The sequence below is a fragment of the Salmo salar genome, chromosome 05, assembly GCF_965601325.2.
Source record: "Salmo salar chromosome 05, fSalSal1, whole genome shotgun sequence".
Lineage (NCBI taxonomy): Eukaryota > Metazoa > Chordata > Actinopteri > Salmoniformes > Salmonidae > Salmo > Salmo salar.
This window is the reverse complement of record NC_138295.1, coordinates 82,347,255-82,371,500: the sequence shown is the minus strand read 5'-3', so window position 1 is coordinate 82,371,500 and position 24,246 is coordinate 82,347,255. Positions and strand designations below refer to the sequence as shown.

The following is a 24,246-nucleotide window of genomic DNA, read 5'->3' as shown; positions in this document are numbered from 1 at the left end:
ATCATCAGTTAGACCAGACTCACATCAGAGACCAGCTACAGTTATAATATCATCAGTTAGACCAGACTCACATCAGAGACCAGCTACAGTTATAATATCATCAGTTAGACCAGACTCACATCAGAGACCAGCTACAGTTATAATATCATCAGTTAGACCAGACTCACATCAGAGACCAGCTACAGTTATAATATCATCAGTTAGACCAGACTCACATCAGAGACCAGCTACAGTTATAATATCATCAGTTAGACCAGACTCACATCAGAGACCAGCTACAGTTATAATATCATCAGTTAGACCAGACTCACATCAGAGACCAGCTACAGTTATAATATCATCAGTTAGACCAGACTCACATCAGAGACCAGCTACAGTTATAATATCATCAGTTAGACCAGACTCACATCAGAGACCAGCTACAGTTATAATATCATCAGTTAGACCAGACTCACATCAGAGACCAGCTACAGTTATAATATCATCAGTTAGACCAGACTCACATCAGAGACCAGCTACAGTTATAATATCATCAGTTAGACCAGACTCACATCAGAGACCAGCTACAGTTATAATATCATCAGTTAGACCAGACTCACATCAGAGACCAGCTACAGTTATAATATCATCAGTTAGACCAGACTCACATCAGAGACCAGCTACAGTTATAATATCATCAGTTAGACCAGACTCACATCAGAGACCAGCTACAGTTATAATATCATCAGTTAGACCAGACTCACATCAGAGACCAGCTACAGTTATAATATCATCAGTTAGACCAGACTCACATCAGAGACCAGCTACAGTTATAATATCATCAGTTAGACCAGACTCACATCAGAGACCAGCTACAGTTATAATATCATCAGTTAGACCAGACTCACATCAGAGACCAGCTACAGTTATAATATCATCAGTTAGACCAGACTCACATCAGAGACCAGCTACAGTTATAATATCATCAGTTAGACCAGACTCACATCAGAGACCAGCTACAGTTATAATATCATCAGTTAGACCAGACTCACATCAGAGACCAGCTACAGTTATAATATCATCAGTTAGACCAGACTCACATCAGAGACCAGCTACAGTTATAATATCATCAGTTAGACCAGACTCACATCAGAGACCAGCTACAGTTATAATATCATCAGTTAGACCAGACTCACATCAGAGACCAGCTACAGTTATAATATCATCAGTTAGACCAGACTCACATCAGAGACCAGCTACAGTTATAATATCATCAGTTAGACCAGACTCACATCAGAGACCAGCTACAGTTATAATATCATCAGTTAGACCAGACTCACATCAGAGACCAGCTACAGTTATAATATCATCAGTTAGACCAGACTCACATCAGAGACCAGCTACAGTTATAATATCATCAGTTAGACCAGACTCACATCAGAGACCAGCTACAGTTATAATATCATCAGTTAGACCAGACTCACATCAGAGACCAGCTACAGTTATAATATCATCAGTTAGACCAGACTCACATCAGAGACCAGCTACAGTTATAATATCATCAGTTAGACCAGACTCACATCAGAGACCAGCTACAGTTATAATATCATCAGTTAGACCAGACTCACATCAGAGACCAGCTACAGTTATAATATCATCAGTTAGACCAGACTCACATCAGAGACCAGCTACAGTTATAATATCATCAGTTAGACCAGACTCACATCAGAGACCAGCTACAGTTATAATATCATCAGTTAGACCAGACTCACATCAGAGACCAGCTACAGTTATAATATCATCAGTTAGACCAGACTCACATCAGAGACCAGCTACAGTTATAATATCATCAGTTAGACCAGACTCACATCAGAGACCAGCTACAGTTATAATATCATCAGTTAGACCAGACTCACATCAGAGACCAGCTACAGTTATAATATCATCAGTTAGACCAGACTCACATCAGAGACCAGCTACAGTTATAATATCATCAGTTAGACCAGACTCACATCAGAGACCAGCTACAGTTATAATATCATCAGTTAGACCAGACTCACATCAGAGACCAGCTACAGTTATAATATCATCAGTTAGACCAGACTCACATCAGAGACCAGCTACAGTTATAATATCATCAGTTAGACCAGACTCACATCAGAGACCAGCTACAGTTATAATATCATCAGTTAGACCAGACTCACATCAGAGACCAGCTACAGTTATAATATCATCAGTTAGACCAGACTCACATCAGAGACCAGCTACAGTTATAATATCATCAGTTAGACCAGACTCACATCAGAGACCAGCTACAGTTATAATATCATCAGTTAGACCAGACTCACATCAGAGACCAGCTACAGTTATAATATCATCAGTTAGACCAGACTCACATCAGAGACCAGCTACAGTTATAATATCATCAGTTAGACCAGACTCACATCAGAGACCAGCTACAGTTATAATATCATCAGTTAGACCAGACTCACATCAGAGACCAGCTACAGTTATAATATCATCAGTTAGACCAGACTCACATCAGAGACCAGCTACAGTTATAATATCATCAGTTAGACCAGACTCACATCAGAGACCAGCTACAGTTATAATATCATCAGTTAGACCAGACTCACATCAGAGACCAGCTACAGTTATAATATCATCAGTTAGACCAGACTCACATCAGAGACCAGCTACAGTTATAATATCATCAGTTAGACCAGACTCACATCAGAGACCAGCTACAGTTATAATATCATCAGTTAGACCAGACTCACATCAGAGACCAGCTACAGTTATAATATCATCAGTTAGACCAGACTCACATCAGAGACCAGCTACAGTTATAATATCATCAGTTAGACCAGACTCACATCAGAGACCAGCTACAGTTATAATATCATCAGTTAGACCAGACTCACATCAGAGACCAGCTACAGTTATAATATCATCAGTTAGACCAGACTCACATCAGAGACCAGCTACAGTTATAATATCATCAGTTAGACCAGACTCACATCAGAGACCAGCTACAGTTATAATATCATCAGTTAGACCAGACTCACATCAGAGACCAGCTACAGTTATAATATCATCAGTTAGACCAGACTCACATCAGAGACCAGCTACAGTTATAATATCATCAGTTAGACCAGACTCACATCAGAGACCAGCTACAGTTATAATATCATCAGTTAGACCAGACTCACATCAGAGACCAGCTACAGTTATAATATCATCAGTTAGACCAGACTCACATCAGAGACCAGCTACAGTTATAATATCATCAGTTAGACCAGACTCACATCAGAGACCAGCTACAGTTATAATATCATCAGTTAGACCAGACTCACATCAGAGACCAGCTACAGTTATAATATCATCAGTTAGACCAGACTCACATCAGAGACCAGCTACAGTTATAATATCATCAGTTAGACCAGACTCACATCAGAGACCAGCTACAGTTATAATATCATCAGTTAGACCAGACTCACATCAGAGACCAGCTACAGTTATAATATCATCAGTTAGACCAGACTCACATCAGAGACCAGCTACAGTTATAATATCATCAGTTAGACCAGACTCACATCAGAGACCAGCTACAGTTATAATATCATCAGTTAGACCAGACTCACATCAGAGACCAGCTACAGTTATAATATCATCAGTTAGACCAGACTCACATCAGAGACCAGCTACAGTTATAATATCATCAGTTAGACCAGACTCACATCAGAGACCAGCTACAGTTATAATATCATCAGTTAGACCAGACTCACATCAGAGACCAGCTACAGTTATAATATCATCAGTTAGACCAGACTCACATCAGAGACCAGCTACAGTTATAATATCATCAGTTAGACCAGACTCACATCAGAGACCAGCTACAGTTATAATATCATCAGTTAGACCAGACTCACATCAGAGACCAGCTACAGTTATAATATCATCAGTTAGACCAGACTCACATCAGAGACCAGCTACAGTTATAATATCATCAGTTAGACCAGACTCACATCAGAGACCAGCTACAGTTATAATATCATCAGTTAGACCAGACTCACATCAGAGACCAGCTACAGTTATAATATCATCAGTTAGACCAGACTCACATCAGAGACCAGCTACAGTTATAATATCATCAGTTAGACCAGACTCACATCAGAGACCAGCTACAGTTATAATATCATCAGTTAGACCAGACTCACATCAGAGACCAGCTACAGTTATAATATCATCAGTTAGACCAGACTCACATCAGAGACCAGCTACAGTTATAATATCATCAGTTAGACCAGACTCACATCAGAGACCAGCTACAGTTATAATATCATCAGTTAGACCAGACTCACATCAGAGACCAGCTACAGTTATAATATCATCAGTTAGACCAGACTCACATCAGAGACCAGCTACAGTTATAATATCATCAGTTAGACCAGACTCACATCAGAGACCAGCTACAGTTATAATATCATCAGTTAGACCAGACTCACATCAGAGACCAGCTACAGTTATAATATCATCAGTTAGACCAGACTCACATCAGAGACCAGCTACAGTTATAATATCATCAGTTAGACCAGACTCACATCAGAGACCAGCTACAGTTATAATATCATCAGTTAGACCAGACTCACATCAGAGACCAGCTACAGTTATAATATCATCAGTTAGACCAGACTCACATCAGAGACCAGCTACAGTTATAATATCATCAGTTAGACCAGACTCACATCAGAGACCAGCTACAGTTATAATATCATCAGTTAGACCAGACTCACATCAGAGACCAGCTACAGTTATAATATCATCAGTTAGACCAGACTCACATCAGAGACCAGCTACAGTTATAATATCATCAGTTAGACCAGACTCACATCAGAGACCAGCTACAGTTATAATATCATCAGTTAGACCAGACTCACATCAGAGACCAGCTACAGTTATAATATCATCAGTTAGACCAGACTCACATCAGAGACCAGCTACAGTTATAATATCATCAGTTAGACCAGACTCACATCAGAGACCAGCTACAGTTATAATATCATCAGTTAGACCAGACTCACATCAGAGACCAGCTACAGTTATAATATCATCAGTTAGACCAGACTCACATCAGAGACCAGCTACAGTTATAATATCATCAGTTAGACCAGACTCACATCAGAGACCAGCTACAGTTATAATATCATCAGTTAGACCAGACTCACATCAGAGACCAGCTACAGTTATAATATCATCAGTTAGACCAGACTCACATCAGAGACCAGCTACAGTTATAATATCATCAGTTAGACCAGACTCACATCAGAGACCAGCTACAGTTATAATATCATCAGTTAGACCAGACTCACATCAGAGACCAGCTACAGTTATAATATCATCAGTTAGACCAGACTCACATCAGAGACCAGCTACAGTTATAATATCATCAGTTAGACCAGACTCACATCAGAGACCAGCTACAGTTATAATATCATCAGTTAGACCAGACTCACATCAGAGACCAGCTACAGTTATAATATCATCAGTTAGACCAGACTCACATCAGAGACCAGCTACAGTTATAATATCATCAGTTAGACCAGACTCACATCAGAGACCAGCTACAGTTAGTTATAATATCATCAGTTAGACCAGACTCACATCAGAGACCAGCTACAGTTATAATATCATCAGTTAGACCAGACTCACATCAGAGACCAGCTACAGTTATAATATCATCAGTTAGACCAGACTCACATCAGAGACCAGCTACAGTTATAATATCATCAGTTAGACCAGACTCACATCAGAGACCAGCTACAGTTATAATATCATCAGTTAGACCAGACTCACATCAGAGACCAGCTACAGTTATAATATCATCAGTTAGACCAGACTCACATCAGAGACCAGCTACAGTTATAATATCATCAGTTAGACCAGACTCACATCAGAGACCAGCTACAGTTATAATATCATCAGTTAGACCAGACTCACATCAGAGACCAGCTACAGTTATAATATCATCAGTTAGACCAGACTCACATCAGAGACCAGCTACAGTTATAATATCATCAGTTAGACCAGACTCACATCAGAGACCAGCTACAGTTATAATATCATCAGTTAGACCAGACTCACATCAGAGACCAGCTACAGTTATAATATCATCAGTTAGACCAGACTCACATCAGAGACCAGCTACAGTTATAATATCATCAGTTAGACCAGACTCACATCAGAGACCAGCTACAGTTATAATATCATCAGTTAGACCAGACTCACATCAGAGACCAGCTACAGTTATAATATCATCAGTTAGACCAGACTCACATCAGAGACCAGCTACAGTTATAATATCATCAGTTAGACCAGACTCACATCAGAGACCAGCTACAGTTATAATATCATCAGTTAGACCAGACTCACATCAGAGACCAGCTACAGTTATAATATCATCAGTAAGACCAGACTCACATCAGAGACCAGCTACAGTTATAATATCATCAGTTAGACCAGACTCACATCAGAGACCAGCTACAGTTATAATATCATCAGTTAGACCAGACTCACATCAGAGACCAGCTACAGTTATAATATCATCAGTTAGACCAGACTCACATCAGAGACCAGCTACAGTTATAATATCATCAGTTAGACCAGACTCACATCAGAGACCAGCTACAGTTATAATATCATCAGTTAGACCAGACTCACATCAGAGACCAGCTACAGTTATAATATCATCAGTTAGACCAGACTCACATCAGAGACCAGCTACAGTTATAATATCATCAGTTAGACCAGACTCACATCAGAGACCAGCTACAGTTATAATATCATCAGTTAGACCAGACTCACATCAGAGACCAGCTACAGTTATAATATCATCAGTTAGACCAGACTCACATCAGAGACCAGCTACAGTTATAATATCATCAGTTAGACCAGACTCACATCAGAGACCAGCTACAGTTATAATATCATCAGTTAGACCAGACTCACATCAGAGACCAGCTACAGTTATAATATCATCAGTTAGACCAGACTCACATCAGAGACCAGCTACAGTTATAATATCATCAGTTAGACCAGACTCACATCAGAGACCAGCTACAGTTATAATATCATCAGTTAGACCAGACTCACATCAGAGACCAGCTACAGTTATAATATCATCAGTAAGACCAGACTCACATCAGAGACCAGCTACAGTTATAATATCATCAGTTAGACCAGACTCACATCAGAGACCAGCTACAGTTATAATATCATCAGTTAGACCAGACTCACATCAGAGACCAGCTACAGTTATAATATCATCAGTTAGACCAGACTCACATCAGAGACCAGCTACAGTTATAATATCATCAGTTAGACCAGACTCACATCAGAGACCAGCTACAGTTATAATATCATCAGTTAGACCAGACTCACATCAGAGACCAGCTACAGTTATAATATCATCAGTTAGACCAGACTCACATCAGAGACCAGCTACAGTTATAATATCATCAGTTAGACCAGACTCACATCAGAGACCAGCTACAGTTATAATATCATCAGTAAGACCAGACTCACATCAGAGACCAGCTACAGTTATAATATCATCAGTTAGACCAGACTCACATCAGAGACCAGCTACAGTTATAATATCATCAGTTAGACCAGACTCACATCAGAGACCAGCTACAGTTATAATATCATCAGTTAGACCAGACTCACATCAGAGACCAGCTACAGTTATAATATCATCAGTTAGACCAGACTCACATCAGAGACCAGCTACAGTTATAATATCATCAGTTAGACCAGACTCACATCAGAGACCAGCTACAGTTATAATATCATCAGTAAGACCAGACTCACATCAGAGACCAGCTACAGTTATAATATCATCAGTTAGACCAGACTCACATCAGAGACCAGCTACAGTTATAATATCATCAGTTAGACCAGACTCACATCAGAGACCAGCTACAGTTATAATATCATCAGTTAGACCAGACTCACATCAGAGACCAGCTACAGTTATAATATCATCAGTTAGACCAGACTCACATCAGAGACCAGCTACAGTTATAATATCATCAGTTAGACCAGACTCACATCAGAGACCAGCTACAGTTATAATATCATCAGTTAGACCAGACTCACATCAGAGACCAGCTACAGTTATAATATCATCAGTTAGACCAGACTCACATCAGAGACCAGCTACAGTTATAATATCATCAGTTAGACCAGACTCACATCAGAGACCAGCTACAGTTATAATATCATCAGTTAGACCAGACTCACATCAGAGACCAGCTACAGTTATAATATCATCAGTTAGACCAGACTCACATCAGAGACCAGCTACAGTTATAATATCATCAGTTAGACCAGACTCACATCAGAGACCAGCTACAGTTAGTTATAATACCATCATGTTATTAACCACGCATGGCAAGGACCAGCGCTATTAGGGACAGCTATCTGTCACATCACAGATAAATAACACAGTAACCCCATTTAACAGACTACTAAATGCTTCACCTTGTAAAATGAGGCATTGGTAGGGGGGGGTCTATGAGAGTGACAAGTTATTACTTTTTTGATGGCAGGGGAAATGGAGGAGCGATATTTAAACAGTGCATGGTTTCATCCAGCAGGCTGCTTGTTGACAAGCATCTCTCTCATTAGGATTTAGTCATATTAATCATTTCTGCTCAATTGAGACAGTCACCACTAAATCCAATTTCCCCACCATGTCTATTGGCAACTGGCAATAATCTGTCTGTGAGGCGGAGTGGGATGAAAATAACAACCTTTAATGCATTTTCTAGACGTTTATATGACATCTCTGGGTATATTATGTATTAGTAATCATGGCTTTGGAAAAGATGATTCAAAGTTTAGCCTAAATGTAAACTTAAACAGTGCATCTGCTACGATGTTGATATATAAATCTGTTTTGCCACAGTAACATAGAAAACACAGTTTGAGGTCAGATGTACAGTAGGTGGGGTGTGAATATTTCAACTTCTCCTTGTTAACCTGGTTTATTATTTGACACCCTCTCAGTGTTGGCCAGCTGACAGGTATCCAAGTGAACCACAACCATATTGGTAAACAACCACATTAGTTTTACCACTCCAAGGAGCTCCGATACTGTATGTAAGCATAAAACCAAGAAACTTAAATTCCGTATCAAGGTTATTGACGCTCACTGCACACAGTACATGATGTGTGTGTGTGTGTGTGTGTGTGTGTGTGTGTGTGTGTGTGTGTGTGTGTGTGTGTGTGTGTGTGTGTGTGTGTGTGTGTGTGTTCGACTGCAGCATTCTAATCCAATTAGCTGCGGCAGTGCTCAGATGAGCCGTGGTCTCTGGCTCTGTTCCCTGCTCTATTCTGCCTGTGATAAAGTTGATTAAGATCTCTGTTGGTTTGGATGAGGAGAGAGACTCACAGCTCTTAAAGCTAAGCCCCTGATTCATTGGCTCTAGATGGTAGGAGTGGACATAACTTAGCAGAAGGGTTTCAGAAATGTAGCAATAAGCATCCGTTGAAGCCTCTAGGCAGTGTACTGTATGTTTTATGATGGAGAGATGCTAGAAGATGTTCAAACAGCCAATTGGGAGTTATTCAATAGTGTCAGAGATCCTGACCCATTAGCTTGTGAATCAATTATAACTGACTGAGGTCCGATCTTATTAAACAAGTGATCTCATTTCGCAATCACGCACACGCATGTACCGAACTTGATCTGTACACACACACACACACACACACACACACACACACACACACACACACACACACACACACACACACACGCACACACACACAAAGTAGGGCTGGGCGATATGACCAAAATATAATATCATGGTCATTTAAAATAATTGGACGGTATGAAAGTATTTTATGGTTTTGAATAATAGAAGTTGTAAATGTGTTTTATTTGAACATTTTTACATTTGAGTCATTTAGCAGAAGCACTTATCCAGAGTGACTTACAGTTAGTGCGTTCATCTTAAGATGAAAGTGTTGGTTCAGAAGGGGGGTGGCCAAACAGAGTGCTATTTTGTGATTTCAATGGGTCTTTCTCCATTCTAATTGTTTTATACTGTTCAATTCAACCGAAAATTATTTTCAGCATTTTCATCAATTTCTGCATTTCCTGCGCTCATTTGAGATCATTTCCACACTTCCACGTACTGTAGGGCTGAACAATATGGGCAAACAATCTAGGCCTTATTTTTAACCAAATGTTCCAATTGTGATTTGGCTTGCAATTTAGAGCAAAAAGGTTGGGTGAACCGTTGGAATCATGGAAATATCATCATTATTCTAATTATATAGTTAGAATATAATAATACAGTGTTGTTTGACGTGACAATGAATGAAAGTGCCAGGGAGGAGTTATTGTGACAGGGTAGGAACCAAAGTGTTGATAAGTGTTTCCTAAGGGACAATATAATCTTTGGCTACATTTAATGTTTTCTCTTAGCTACTTCATGTATCTAACATATTCATGCTTTGCGTATTCCTCTTTGATTTAGAAGATACTGTTGCACAAACAACATGCTGATTTAGGTCTGCACCATCACTGGTATTATCAGGTAGTATAGCTAATTACGTTTGCTCTGATTCAGTACTCTCCCTGTGATCTCCCCATCCGTCCCCATACCCTCTCCTCCTCTCCCCTCCTCTAGCTAGCTAGCCAGCTAAAGAGCGATTAGCATTAGCGGCTAACACAATTTAGGCCCAACTTGCTAATAAAAATACAAATGAGCTGTTTGCAGATATAAGAAACACAAAATAATAGTGTAATTATAAAACACTAGTGGATTTATAATAAGAAGCAAGGTGAAAACAGCGTCCTTGTCATCAACATTGTTGCATGTGCTACATTGACCATGCAGACTGAACACAAGTGTCCCCTGGTCGAGGAACAACAAATGCGCTCCTTAAGTGACGGGGCGGGGCTAGGTCTGTGTGGAAAGCATTATGGAGAGAGTGGAGAGAGATGACTCAAGTAGCGAAGTAAACTATAAAAATGGACGTTACACACGGCGTATCACATTTAACAAACCAAACATTCAAATACCGTTATAGAAGTTAAATTATAAACTGGGTGGTTCGAGCCCTGATGCCAATTGGCTGACAGCCATGGTATATCAGACCGTATACCACAGGTATGACAAAACATGTATTTTTACTGCTCTAATTCCATTGGTAACCAGTTTATAATAGCAATAAAGTACCTCAGGGGTTTGTAGTATATGGCCAATATACCACGGCTAAGGGTTGTGTCCAGGCTGTACTCCGCAATGCGTCGTGTATAAGAACATTCCTTAGCTGTGGTATATTGGCCATATACCAAAAACCCCCGAGGTGCATTACTGCTTAAGTAAAAACCCAAACTGGTCCGTGCATCAATAGCGGTATATGGTAGAATACGGTATAGTGGCCAGCCCTAACAGACAGTGTTTGTGACATACCGTAGTACTGCAGGAAGGGTTACCTGAGAGGTGAGGAGGTGGAGCACCACAGTCATCATGGGTACACTCTGTTTCAGCTGCTTGGCCTGAACAGTGGAGGGATGCTTCCTGCCCACTATACTGCCCAGCGCGGACAGCATGTCATCTACACAGTACAGAGGACAGAGGAGAGAGGGGTGACAGACAGACAGACAGACAGACAGCATGTCATCTACACAGTACAGAGGACAGAGGAGAGAGGGGTGACAGACAGACAGACAGACAGACAGACAGACAGACAGACAGACAGACAGACAGACAGACAGACAGACAGACAGACAGACAGACAGACAGACAGACAGACAGACAGCATGTCATCTACACAGTACAGAGGACGGAGGGGTGACAGACAGACAGACAGCATGTCATCTACACAGTACAGAGGACAGACAGACAGACAGACAGACAGACAGACAGACAGACAGACAGACAGACAGACAGACAGACAGACAGACAGACAGACAGACAGACAGATAGCATGTCATCTACACAGTACAGAGGACAGAGGGGTGACAGACAGACAGCATGTCATCTACACAGTAGAGGACAGAGGGGTTACAGACAGACAGACAGCATGCCATCTACACAGTACTGAGGACAGAGGAGAGAGGGGTGACAGACAGACAGCATGTCATCTACACAGTAGAGGACAGAGGGGTTACAGACAGACAGACAGCATGCCATCTACACAGTACAGAGGACAGAGGAGAGAGGGGTGACAGACAGACAGCATGTCATCTATACAGTACAGAGGAGTGACAGACAGACAGACAGACAGACAGACAGACAGACAGACAGACAGACAGACAGACAGACAGACAGACAGACAGACAGACAGACAGACAGACAGACAGACAGACAGACAGACAGACAGACAGACAGACAGGACAGCATGTCATCTACACAGTACAGGGGACAGAGGAGAGAGGGGTGACAGCCAGACAGACAGCATGTCATCTACACAGTACAGAGGAGAGAGGGGTGAGATACAGACAGACAGCATGTCATCTACACAGTACAGAGGGGTGACAGACAGCATGTAATCTACAGAGTACAGAGGACAGAGGGGTGACAGACAGTCAGCATGTAATTTACAGAGATAGAGAGAGGGTTCTCTCCCCACCCCTCCCTTTCCCTCCCCTTTCCTCTCCCCTTTTCATCACCTCTCCTCCCCTTCAGTCTCCTCTCCCCACCCCTCCCCTTCCCCTCTCCTCCTCTCCCTGTGATCTCTCCTCTCCTCTTCCCCCTGTGATCTCTCCTCTCCTCTTCTCCCTGTGATCTCTCCTCTCCTCTTCTCACTGTGATCTCTCCTCTCCTCTCTCCTCTCCCTGTGATCTCTCCTCTCCTCTCTCCTCTCCCTGTGATCTCTCCTCTCCTCTCCCTGTGATCTCTCCTCTCCTCTCTCCTCCTCTCCCTGTGATCTCTCCTCTCCTCTTCTCCCTGTGATCTCTCCTCTCCTCTTCTCCCTGTGATCTCTCCTCTCCTCTTCTTACTGTGATCTCTCCTCTCCTCTTCTCCCTGTGATCTCTCCTCTCCTCTTCTCCCTGTGATCTCTCCTCTCCTCTTCTTACTGTGATCTCTCCTCTCCTCTTCTCACTGTGATCTCTCCTCTCCTCTCTCCTCTCCCTGTGATCTCTCCTCTCCTCTCCCTGTGATCTCTCCTCTCCTCTCTCCTCCTCTCCCTGTGATCTCTCCTCTCCTCCTTTCCCTGTGATCTCTCCTCTCCTCTCCTCCCAGTGATCTTAGAGGAGAATGAGCCTGGACCGGTTTGAACCAGTTGGGTCTGGCTTCCGGCCCTGATGGGAGACGTGCCATGTTAGCAGCACTGATTTACAAATTAAACGTCAGGAAAAGGTCAATACCTGGCTGGGTGATTTAAAATTCAATCAGAAAGGTAATTAAAAAGAGGGAGAATCAAATTGGCTTGCTCCATCCAAGCATTGATGCAAGTTCCCCTCAACCCCACTTCACTTCACCTCCTCTCCCCTCATCTCCCCTCCCCTCTTCTCCTCTCCCCTCATCTCCCCTCCCCGCCTCTCCCCTCCCCTCATCTCCCCTCCCCTCCCCTCCTCCCTCATCTCCTCTTAGTGCTGTGGTTTTTGTGTTATTGTGATTGATTTACCCAGAATGGCTGGCAGCTGCAGCACGACGTGACGGATGAGCAGATGGAGGCATTTTGACAGGTATTCATTGCTGCTTTGTAGCTCCTTCCCTGGCGTGGCCTGCCTGATGTCTCTTTCAATGTACATCACCAGTCTGCAAAACATTATCATTCACCTACAGCCTCCAATCTACCCTGGAGCCGGACGGAGCCGGGATCAATACAAACCACTGAAAACAGAATTAGTAAGACGTATTATAGCAAATAAATGATATTCATTACAACAATTAGGGTTAAAAATAAAGGTTAATAGATTCAGAGATCAATGAGGAGCATCAAAACAGCCCTCAACCTGCAACAAGACTCTTGAACTCAAACACACAGCCTACAAGTTGAAACAAGAACAACCCTCATAGGCAAGTGGATAATAACTAAAGGAAGAGACAGAACCCTGCCAAACAATGACATTAATAAACCATGAACAAACAATCAGAGTAGGATACAGTACACCACTGGACAGAGACAGATGTGGTGTCTACAGGTCAGTACACCACTGGACAGAGACAGATGTGATGTCTACAGGTCAGTACACCACTGGACAGAGACAGATGTGGTGTCTACAGGTCAGTACACCACTGGACAGAGACAGATGTGGTGTCTACAGGTCAGTACACCACTGGACAGAGACAGATGTGGTGTCTACAGGTCAGTACACCACTGGACAGAGACAGATGTGATGTCTACAGGTCAGTACACCACTGGACAGAGACAGATGTGGTGTCTACAGGTCAGTACACCACTGGACAGAGACAGATGTGGTGTCTACAGGTCAGTACACCACTGGACAGAGACAGATGTGGTGTCTACAGGTCAGTACACCACTGGACAGAGACAGATGTGGTGTCTACAGGTCAGTACACCACTGGACAGAGACAGATGTGGTGTCTACAGGTCAGTACACCACTGGACAGAGACAGATGTGATGTCTACAGGTCAGTACACCACTGGACAGAGACAGATGTGGTGTCTACAGGTCAGTACACCACTGGACAGAGACAGATGTGGTGTCTACAGGTCAGTACACCACTGGACAGAGACAGATGTGGTGTCTACAGGTCAGTACACCACTGGACAGAGAGACAGATGTGGTGTCTACAGGTCAGTACACCACTGGACAGAGAGAGACAGATGTGGTGTCTACAGGTCAGTACACCACTGGACAGAGACAGATGTGGTGTCTACAGGTCAGTACACCACTGGACAGAGAGAGACAGATGTGGTGTCTACAGGTCAGTACACCACTGGACAGAGGCAGATGTGATGTCTACAGGTCAGTACACCACTGGACAGAGATGGTATGCATGTCAGTTAGCAGATATAGCTGCAAAACACACACACACAGAGAGAGAGAGAGAGAGAGAGAGAGAGAGAGAGAGACAGCGACACAGAGACAGACAGACACACACACACATGCACGCTTGCTTATTAACATGCAGTGTTAATTAGGCCTAACTTGTTTTCCACCAATAGAACACACGTCTGCATAACATACTCCATCCACAGACGTTTACCCAGCAGCCATCAACCCTCCCCAAAAACACCTGGCTTCCAAATTAGACAGCGATGAAAAACACTGAGAAAATTGAGAGAAACACTTGCGTGGGGAAAGAAGCCCAAGCAAGTAACTGGCACTGGCATGATATGACTGGCATACAGCTGTTTTAAAAGCAAAAAGAAACATGGGGTCTTCAAACACCAGAAAATATTATATTAATCACAACCAAATTAACAGATGAAAAAAACAGTGTGCCAGATTTCAGTACAGCAAAGCACCTTGGGGCAGCGATAGGCCTACATCTCTCTGTAGTGATACAGTATATTCCTGGTCCTTGGAAAGAGAAGACCTCCCCAGTGTGACAGGAAGACAGCTGTGGTATTAACCCATACACTTTTGACCTACAAAGACCTTCCACACAAACACATTCCATTTGTACCAATAAATCCACCTCATTCTACCGACTGATCATTTCACTATAAGGATGTACATAGGAGCCTGCTGTGCCAGTCAGCTGGCAGGCAGCAGTCAATTCTGCAGCAGCCAGGTGAAGCCAAAGCAAGAGGGGGAAATCAAAAATCCAGGGCCATTCAGATGACTTAAATACATCTATTTATTAGAGCATGTAGGGATGAACCAGGTTTTTACTAGTCCTATATCACTAGCTGGGCCCTAGTAGAGAGAGAGAGAGAGAGTAGAGAGATAGTAGCGAGAGAGAATAGAGAGAGAAGAGAGAGAGTATAGAGAATAGAGAGTATAGAGAGAGAGGAGAATAGAGAGAGTATAGAGAGAGAGGAGAATAGAGAGTATAGAGAGAGAATAGAGAGAGAAGAGAGAGAGTATAGAGAGAGAGGAGAATAGAGAGAGTATAGAGAGAGAATAGAGAGAGAAGAGAGAGAGTATAGAGAGAGAGGAGAATAGAGAGAGTATAGAGAATAGAGAGAGAGTATAGAGAGAGGAGAATAGAGAGAGTATAGAGAGAGAATAGAGAGAAGAGAGAGCGTATAGAGAATAGAGAGAGTATAGAGAGAATAGAGAGAGAATAGAGAATAGAGAATAGAGAGAGTATAGAGTGAATAGAGAGAGAAGAGAGGAGAGAGTATAGAGAATAGAGAGAGTATAGAGAGAGAATAGAGAGAGAAGAGAGAGAGTATAGAGAATAGAGAGAGAGTATAGAGAGAGAGGAGAATAGAGAGAGTATAGAGAGAGAATAGAGAGAAGAGAGAGCGTATAGAGAATAGAGAGAGTAGAGAGAATAGAGAGAGAATAGAGAATAGAGAGAGAATAGACAGAGTATAGAGTGAATAGAGAGAGAGAATAGAGAGAAGAGAGAGTATAGAGAATAGAGAGAATAGAGAGAGAGAATAGAGAGTAGAGTAGAGTAGAGTAGAGTAGAGTAGAGTAGAGAGAGAGAATAGAGAGTAGAGTAGAGTAGAGAGAGAACTGTGACTTTCACTATGAATGACATTTAGTCGTGGGCAGGACGTTAGGTGCTGACAGCCGACACGCATCGCTCTATAATTGGAATCCCAGGAGGAACGGGGGCGAAGGGGGAGCTGGAACCAGAGTGACAGGGATTGATAGGCGTGGCAGCCTGACATTTGGGCTTCCCACTTCCTGTTATAGTCCTGGGGGGCCAGTGGGAATATCATTTCAGCAGTGTTTATTCATTTGTTCTGCTGCTGATGAGAAAATCTGCCCACTCAGCTCCACACAATCAGGCCCCAGTGGTACACACCACAGGTCATTTTGTCCAACCTATGTTTTTGATTTACAATGCATATCACAAGCTACATCATGAAATAAATTATTCAAATTAAACAGTAGTGGATATTAACATGTCATCCATTGGTTAAATACATGATCAAATAAAGACCTCAATACCAACAGACCTTGTACCAGTTTGTACTAAACTTCCAACCACTTTCTCCACATTTCCAGTCAAGCTATAAAAAGACATGTAGACAACTTTTCTTCAGAGTATATTTCACCCTGCAACGCTGTCACCGTGCGGCGCCTGGCTTGGCCTACAAGTGTCTCTCCATGTCTTCTCCGACCATTGAAAACACTTCACACAAAGCAACAAACTTGACATTTCCACAACAGGGACGCGGGCGCTAGGCTGATTTATCAGAAGGCATGACGATGAGGAGCGTGTGGTGGGCCGTGCGCTCTGCGCGCCACAGTGGAGCTAATTAGAGAAGTGTTTGGGTGAGTGCCGCCATGCTGCAGACGGTTCTCACGTTAGGAGATAGAGTAGGGGGGTTAGTGCTGACAGGGACCGCCCTGGGAACACTTGTTAGAGTCTGGGAAGAAATAGAAGCCAACAGCATCACATGGCTAGCAAGGAGAGGGAGAGAGAGAGACGAGAGGGAAAGAGGGAGAGGGAGAGACGAGAGGGATGAGAGGGAGGGACAGAAAGAGACGTAGACGTCCACAGACAGGGCTGGCTAGCTGAGTCTAGCCTGTTTAAACTGCAACTAGGCCAATTCATTTCCATTTCTAAATATGATGTAGGGTTCACATGCCTATCAAGATACACTTATTTTTGTTGACAGAAGTTAGTCCTGAAACTTTCACAACTACATTTGTTATGAAACTTTGTATTTAAATATGTCATTTGATTTCTTCACAATTTAGTATTTTAGCAAGGCGCTACTGAAATACTCAGAAATAATCAATAACTCTGCACCAATTATGTAAAGTAAGAACAAGTGACTGACTACAGAATTTCTGTCCAACATTCAACACTTATCAAGAAACCATCTCTTCTTCCCTCGTGAGTTTCAATCAAAGGACTTCTATCTCAAATCCTGAGGCCTAAAAAAAGTTATCCCGACATAAATTGGTTTAGAATGGTCGTTTGCTTGAGCAACCAGTGGAATTTATTAGAGAAAACCATTTCTCCGGTTGCTGAACCATTTGGTAGACCTCATTTAACTGTTTTTACACAACGTTGCTCTTTGATATTGGTTCTAGGCTGAGGACTTAAGGCATCTATTACATTCCAGTCTTCCTCTATAAAGCCAAAATAGTGGTGTTGGACACATTTCATTATGTGTGTGTGGGTGTGTGTGTGTGTGTGTGTGTGTGTGTGTGCGCCGAATAAAACGGGTGAAATGCTTACTTACAATCAACTAACCAACAATGCAGTTAAGATTTTTTTTTAAATGCATAAAAAAATATAAATAAAACACAAGAAAAAAAATATATAAATATTTTTTAGATGCAATAATTAAATTATATAATAAATTAAATTACAAATAATAAACTTTTAAAAGTAACAATTAAAGAGCAGCAGAAGAATAACAATAGCAAGACTATATATATACAGGGGGTACCAGTACTGAGTCAATGTGCGGGGGCACCGGATGGTCGAGGTAATTGAGGTAATATGTACATGTAGGTAGAGTTATTAAAGTGACTCTGCATAGATAATAAACAGAGAGTAGCAGCAGCGTAAAAGTGTGTGTGTGTGTATGTGTGGGGGTGGGGGGTGGGGGGGGGGGGGGGGGGGGCTGGAGTCTTATGGCTTGGGGTAGAAGCTGTTTAAAAACCTCTTGGACCTAGACTTGCACTCCGTACCGCTTGCTGTGCGGTAGCAGAGAGAACAGTCTATGACTAGTGTGGGTCATTTTTTAGGTCCTTCCTCTGACACCGCCTGGTATAGAGGTCCTGGATGGCAGGAAGCTGGGCCCCAGTGATGAACTGGGTCGTACACACTACCCTCTGTAGTGCCTCGCGGTCGGAGGCCGAGCAGTTGCCGTACCAGGCAGTGATGCAACCAATCAGAATGCTCTCGATAATGTAGCTGTAGAACCTTTTGAGGATCTGAGGACCCATGCCAAATCTTGAGAGATTGCATAATCTGTGGATCTGTTGGGGTGGTATGCAAATTGGTGTGGGTCTAGGGTTTCTGGGATAATGGTGTTGATGTGAGCCATGACCAGCCTTTCAAAGAACTTCATGGCTACAGACGTGAGTGCTACGGGTCGGTAGTCATTTAGGCAGGTTACCTTAGTGTTCTTGGGCACAGGGACTATGGTGGTCTGCTTGAAACTTTGAAAATGTCGGTGAAGACACTTGCCAGTTTGTCAGCGCATGCTCGGAGTACACGTCCTGGTAATCCTTCGGGCCCTGTGGCCTTGTGAATGTTGACCTGTTTAAAGGTCTTACTCGCATCGGCTACAGAGAGCGTGATCACACAGTCGTCTGGAACAGCTGGTGCTCTCATGCATGTTTCAGTGTTACTTGCCTCAAAGCAAGTATAGAAGTAATTTAGCTCATCTGGTAGGCTTGTATCACTGGGCAGCTCGTGGCTGTGCTTCCCTTTGCAGTCTGTAATAGTTTGCAAGCCTTGCCACATCCGACGAGCGTCGGAGCCGGTGTAGTACGATTCAATCTTAGTCCTGTATTGACGCTTTGCCTGTTTGATGGTTCGTTCGAGGGCATAGCGGGATCTCTTATAAGCTTCTGGGTTAGAGTCCCGCTCCTTGAAAGCACCAGCTCTACCATTTAGCTCAATGCGGATGTTCCCTGTAATCCATGGCTTCTGGTATGGGTATGTACTGTCACTGTGGGGACATCAATGCGCTTATTGATGAAGCCAATGACTGATGTGGTGTACTCCTCAATGCCATCGGAAGAATCCTGGAACATATTCCAGTCTGTGCTAGCAAAACGGTCCTGTAGCTTGCATTACATTTACATTTTAGTCATTTAGCAGACGCTCTTATCCAGAGCGACTGACCACTTTCTTATTGACCGAGTCACTGGTGCTTCCTGCTTTAGTTTTTATTTGTAAGCAGGAATCAGGAGGATAGAATTATAGTCAGATTTGATAAATTGAGGGCGAGGCAGAGCTTTGTACGCATCTCTGTGTGTGGAGTAAACTTGGTCTAGAGTTTAGCACATTTAACATGCTGGTAGAAATGAGGTAAAACGGATTTGAGTTTCCCTGCATTAAAGTCCCCGGCCACTAAGAGCGCCGCCTCTGGGTGAGCGTTTTCCTGTTTACTTATGGCCATATACAGCGCATTGAGTGCAGTCTTAGTGCCAGCATCAATTTGTGGTGGTATGTAGACAGCTATGAAAAATATAGATGAAAAGTCTCTTTGTAAATAGTGTGGTATACAGCTTATCATGAGATACTCTACCTCAGGCGAGCAAAACCTTGAGACTTCCTTAGATTTTGCGCACCAGCTGTTGTTTACAAATATACATAGCCCGCCACCCCTTGTCTTACCAGAAGCCGCTGTTCTATCCTGCCGAAAAAGCTTAAAACCCCCCAGCTGTATGTTATTCATGTCGTCGTTCAGCCACAACTCGTAAAACATAAGATTTTACAGTTTTTAATGTCCCGTTGGTAGGATATACGTGATCGTAGTTTGTCTATTTTATTATCGCTTCATTGTACGTTGGCTAATAAGACCAATGGTAAAGGTAGATTACCCTCTCGGCGTCGGATCCTAACAAGGCACTCGGATCTTCGTCCACGATACCGCAGTCTCTTACTCCTGCGAATGACGGGGATGAGGGCCTTGTCGGGCGTCTGAAGCAAATCCTTCCCAACCAACTCGTTGAACAAAAAGTATTCCTCCAGTATGGGGTGAGTAATCACTGTCCTGATATCTAGAAGCTCTTTTCGGTCATAAGACATGATGGCAGATACATTATGTACAAAATACATAGAAATAACGCGAAAAAACATACACAATAGCAAAATTGGTTACGGGATCGTAAAACAGCAGCCATCTCCTTCGTGTAGGTGTGTGCGCTAGCGTGTGCGTGTGTGTGTGAGTGAATGTGTAGTAGACCTGTCCATACCTGGAGTTGCAGCAGAGTAGCAGCATGTCCCTGTTGCTGCAGAGGACCTGAAGGAGAACCAGGAAGGCCTTGGCTCTGATGACAGAGGACGGGCTCTCCAGGGAACGCATTATCTTCACCACAAAGTCCTGTAATGACAGACAGCCACTCCATTAAAGGGAGAGTTCACTGTTTTGTCGTTATGATACAATCTATTTGATTATCATTTCTACCTACAACAACAAAAAACGCCTGGAGATTCTGGAATTTCCATAAACAGACACATTTTTTGGGATGAATCAACACACAAGGGTAAGTCAGAACTATCCCTTTAAGACATGCTCAACTGTAATGTAGCCAAGTGGGATTAGCTAAACCTTAGCTGACCAGTAGAGCCAACTATAGTGTTGACCTGACACTGAGCTACACTGAGTCTTAGCTGACCAGTAGAGCCAGCTATAGTGTTGACCTGACACTGAGCTACACTGAGCCTTAGCTGACCAGTAGAGCCAGCTTTACTGTTGACCTGACACTGAGCTACACTGACTCTTAGCTGACCAGTAGAGCCAGCTATACTGTTGACCTGACACTGAGCTACACTGAGTCTTAGCTGACCAGTAGAGCCAGCTATAGTGTTGACCTGACACTGAGCCTTAGCTGACCAGTAGAGCCAGCTATAGTGTTGACCTGACACTGAGTCTTAGCTGACCAGTAGAGCCAGCTATAGTGTTGACCTGACACTGAGCTACACTGAGCCTTAGCTGAACAGTAAAGCCAGCTATAGTGTTGACCTGACACTGAGCCTTAGCTGACCAGTAGAGCCAGCTATAGTGTTGACCTGACACTGAGTCTTAGCTGACCAGAAGAGCCAGCTATAGTGTTGACCTGACACTGAGCTACACTGAGTCTTAGCTGACCAGTAGAGCCAGCTATACTGTTGACCTGACACTGAGCGACACTGAGTCTTAGCTGACCAGTAGAGCCAGCTATAGTGTTGACCTGACACTGAGCCTTAGCTGACCAGTAGAGCCAGCTATACTGTTGACCTGACACTGAGCTGCACTGAGCCTTAGCTGACCTGTAGAGCCAGCTATAGTGTTGACCTGACACTGAGACTTAGCTGACCAGTAGAGCCAGCTATAGAGTTGACCTGACACTGAGCTACATTGAGTCTTAGCTGACCAGTAGAGCCAACTATAGTGTTGACCTGACACTGAGCTACACTGAGCCTTAGCTGACCAGTAGAGCCAGCTATACTGTTGACCTGACACCGCGTCTTAGCTGACCAGTAGAGCCAGCTATAGTGTTGACCTGACACTGAGTCTTAGCTGACCAGTAGAGCCAGCTATAGTGTTGACCTGACACTGAGCCTTAGCTGACCAGTAGAGCCAGCTATAGTGTTGACCTGACACTGAGCTACACTGAGCCTTAGCTGACCAGTAGAGCCAACTATAGTGTTGACCTGACACTGAGCTACACTGAGCCTTAGCTGACCAGTAGAGCCAGCTATACTGTTGACCTGACACTGAGCTACACTGAGTCTTAGCTGACCAGTAGAGCCAGCTATAGTGTTGTTCTGACACCGAGTCTTAGCTGACCAGTAGAGCCAGCTATAGTGTTGACCTGACACTGAGCTACACTGAGCCTTAGCTGACCAGTAGAGCCAACTATAGTGTTGACCTGACACTGAGCTACACTGAGCCTTAGCTGACCAGTAGAGCCAGCTATACTGTTGACCTGACACTGAGCTACACTGAGTCTTAGCTGACCAGTAGAGCCAGCTATAGTGTTGTTCTGACACCGAGTCTTAGCTGACCAGTAGAGCCAGCTATAGTGTTGACCTGACACTGAGTCTTAGCTGACCAGTAGAGCCAGCTATAGTGTTGACCTGACACTGAGCTACACTGAGCCTTAGCTGACCAGTAGAGCCAGCTATACTGTTGACCTGACACCGAGTCTTAGCTGACCAGTAGAGCCAGCTATAGTGTTGACCTGACACTGAGTCTTAGCTGACCAGTAGAGCCAGCTATAGTGTTGACCTGACACCGAGTCTTAGCTGACCAGTAGAGCCAGCTATAGTGTTGACCTGACACTGAGTCTTAGCTGACCAGTAGAGCCAGCTATAGTGTTGACCTGACACTGAGCTACACTGAGTCTTAGCTGACCAGTAGAGCCAGCTATACTGTTGACCAGACACTGAGCCTTAGCTGAGCCTTAGCTGACCAGTAGAGCCAGATAGAGTGTTTACCTGACACTGAGCTACACTGAGTCTTAGCTGACCAGTAGAGCCAGCTATAGTGTTGACCTGACACCGAGTCTTAGCTGACCAGTAGAGCCAGCTATACTGTTGACCAGACACTGAGCCTTAGCTGAGCCTTAGCTGACCATTAGAGCCAGATAGAGTGTTTACCTGACACTGAGCTACACTGAGTCTTAGCTGACCAGTAGAGCCAGCTATAGTGTTGACCTGACACTGAGCTACACTGAGCCTTAGCTGACCAGTAGAGCCAGCGATACTGTTGACCTGACACCGAGTCTTAGCTGACCAGTAGAGCCAGCAATAGTGTTTTTTGTAACAGTATTTTTATTGGAGTTTCACAATTTTCACCCATATTAAGAGATACAACAACAAGGACAAGGAAAAAAAAAAAACGCACTCACTTACACATATCCGTATGTATGCATGCACCCACACACACACACACACACACACACACACACACACACACACACACACCCACACACACCCACACACACCATTTTCCTCTCCCCGCTCAGCGCTTCTCTCACCGCATCCCCCCCATTGCGTCTCTCAATACATACATTTAATCAAACATGAACAGGAAAAAAAATAATAATAATAATAAATAAATAAAATACAAAAAAAATAAAATTACAATAAAATAAATTAAATGAAAATAAAAAGCTCAGTTTAAACCAAGAAGTTGAGTTCCCCACATGGAACGTACAGTGTAATTCTGAAATGCATAGATCACCATTCTAAGAGAATCCTTGCAGCATAATAGCTGATACTTCAGGTTCTAGGTAATTTAGGTAAGGTTCCCATACTTTGTAGAACTGATCTGTCTTAGAATGCAACGTACATGTCAGATATTCCAGCGGTACCCATTCAAATAGTATCTTATGCCAATCTTTAATAGAGGGAACCTTATCACTAATCCACTGTAAAAGTATGTTTTTCCTTGCTGCGAAGGTGAGGATGTTGTAAAGCCTCCTCTTACCAACAGAAGTTACATGCCTACTAGGTAGACCTA

General features: G+C 43.2%; 1 protein-coding gene across 1 annotated transcript in view; it reads right to left on the bottom strand.

Moving 5' to 3' along the window:
• Positions 1-24,246, bottom strand: part of LOC106605905 (serine/threonine-protein kinase ULK4) — a 333,812-nt gene that overhangs the window by 136,596 nt on the left and 172,970 nt on the right. Inside the window, exons 22-24 of the mRNA XM_082975734.1 lie at positions 20,993-21,120; positions 13,633-13,766; positions 11,495-11,616 (exon numbers count right to left, since the gene is read on the bottom strand). Coding sequence (XP_082831860.1) covers positions 11,495-11,616; positions 13,633-13,766; positions 20,993-21,120 — 384 coding nt within the window. The remainder of the gene's footprint in view (positions 1-11,494; positions 11,617-13,632; positions 13,767-20,992; positions 21,121-24,246) is intronic.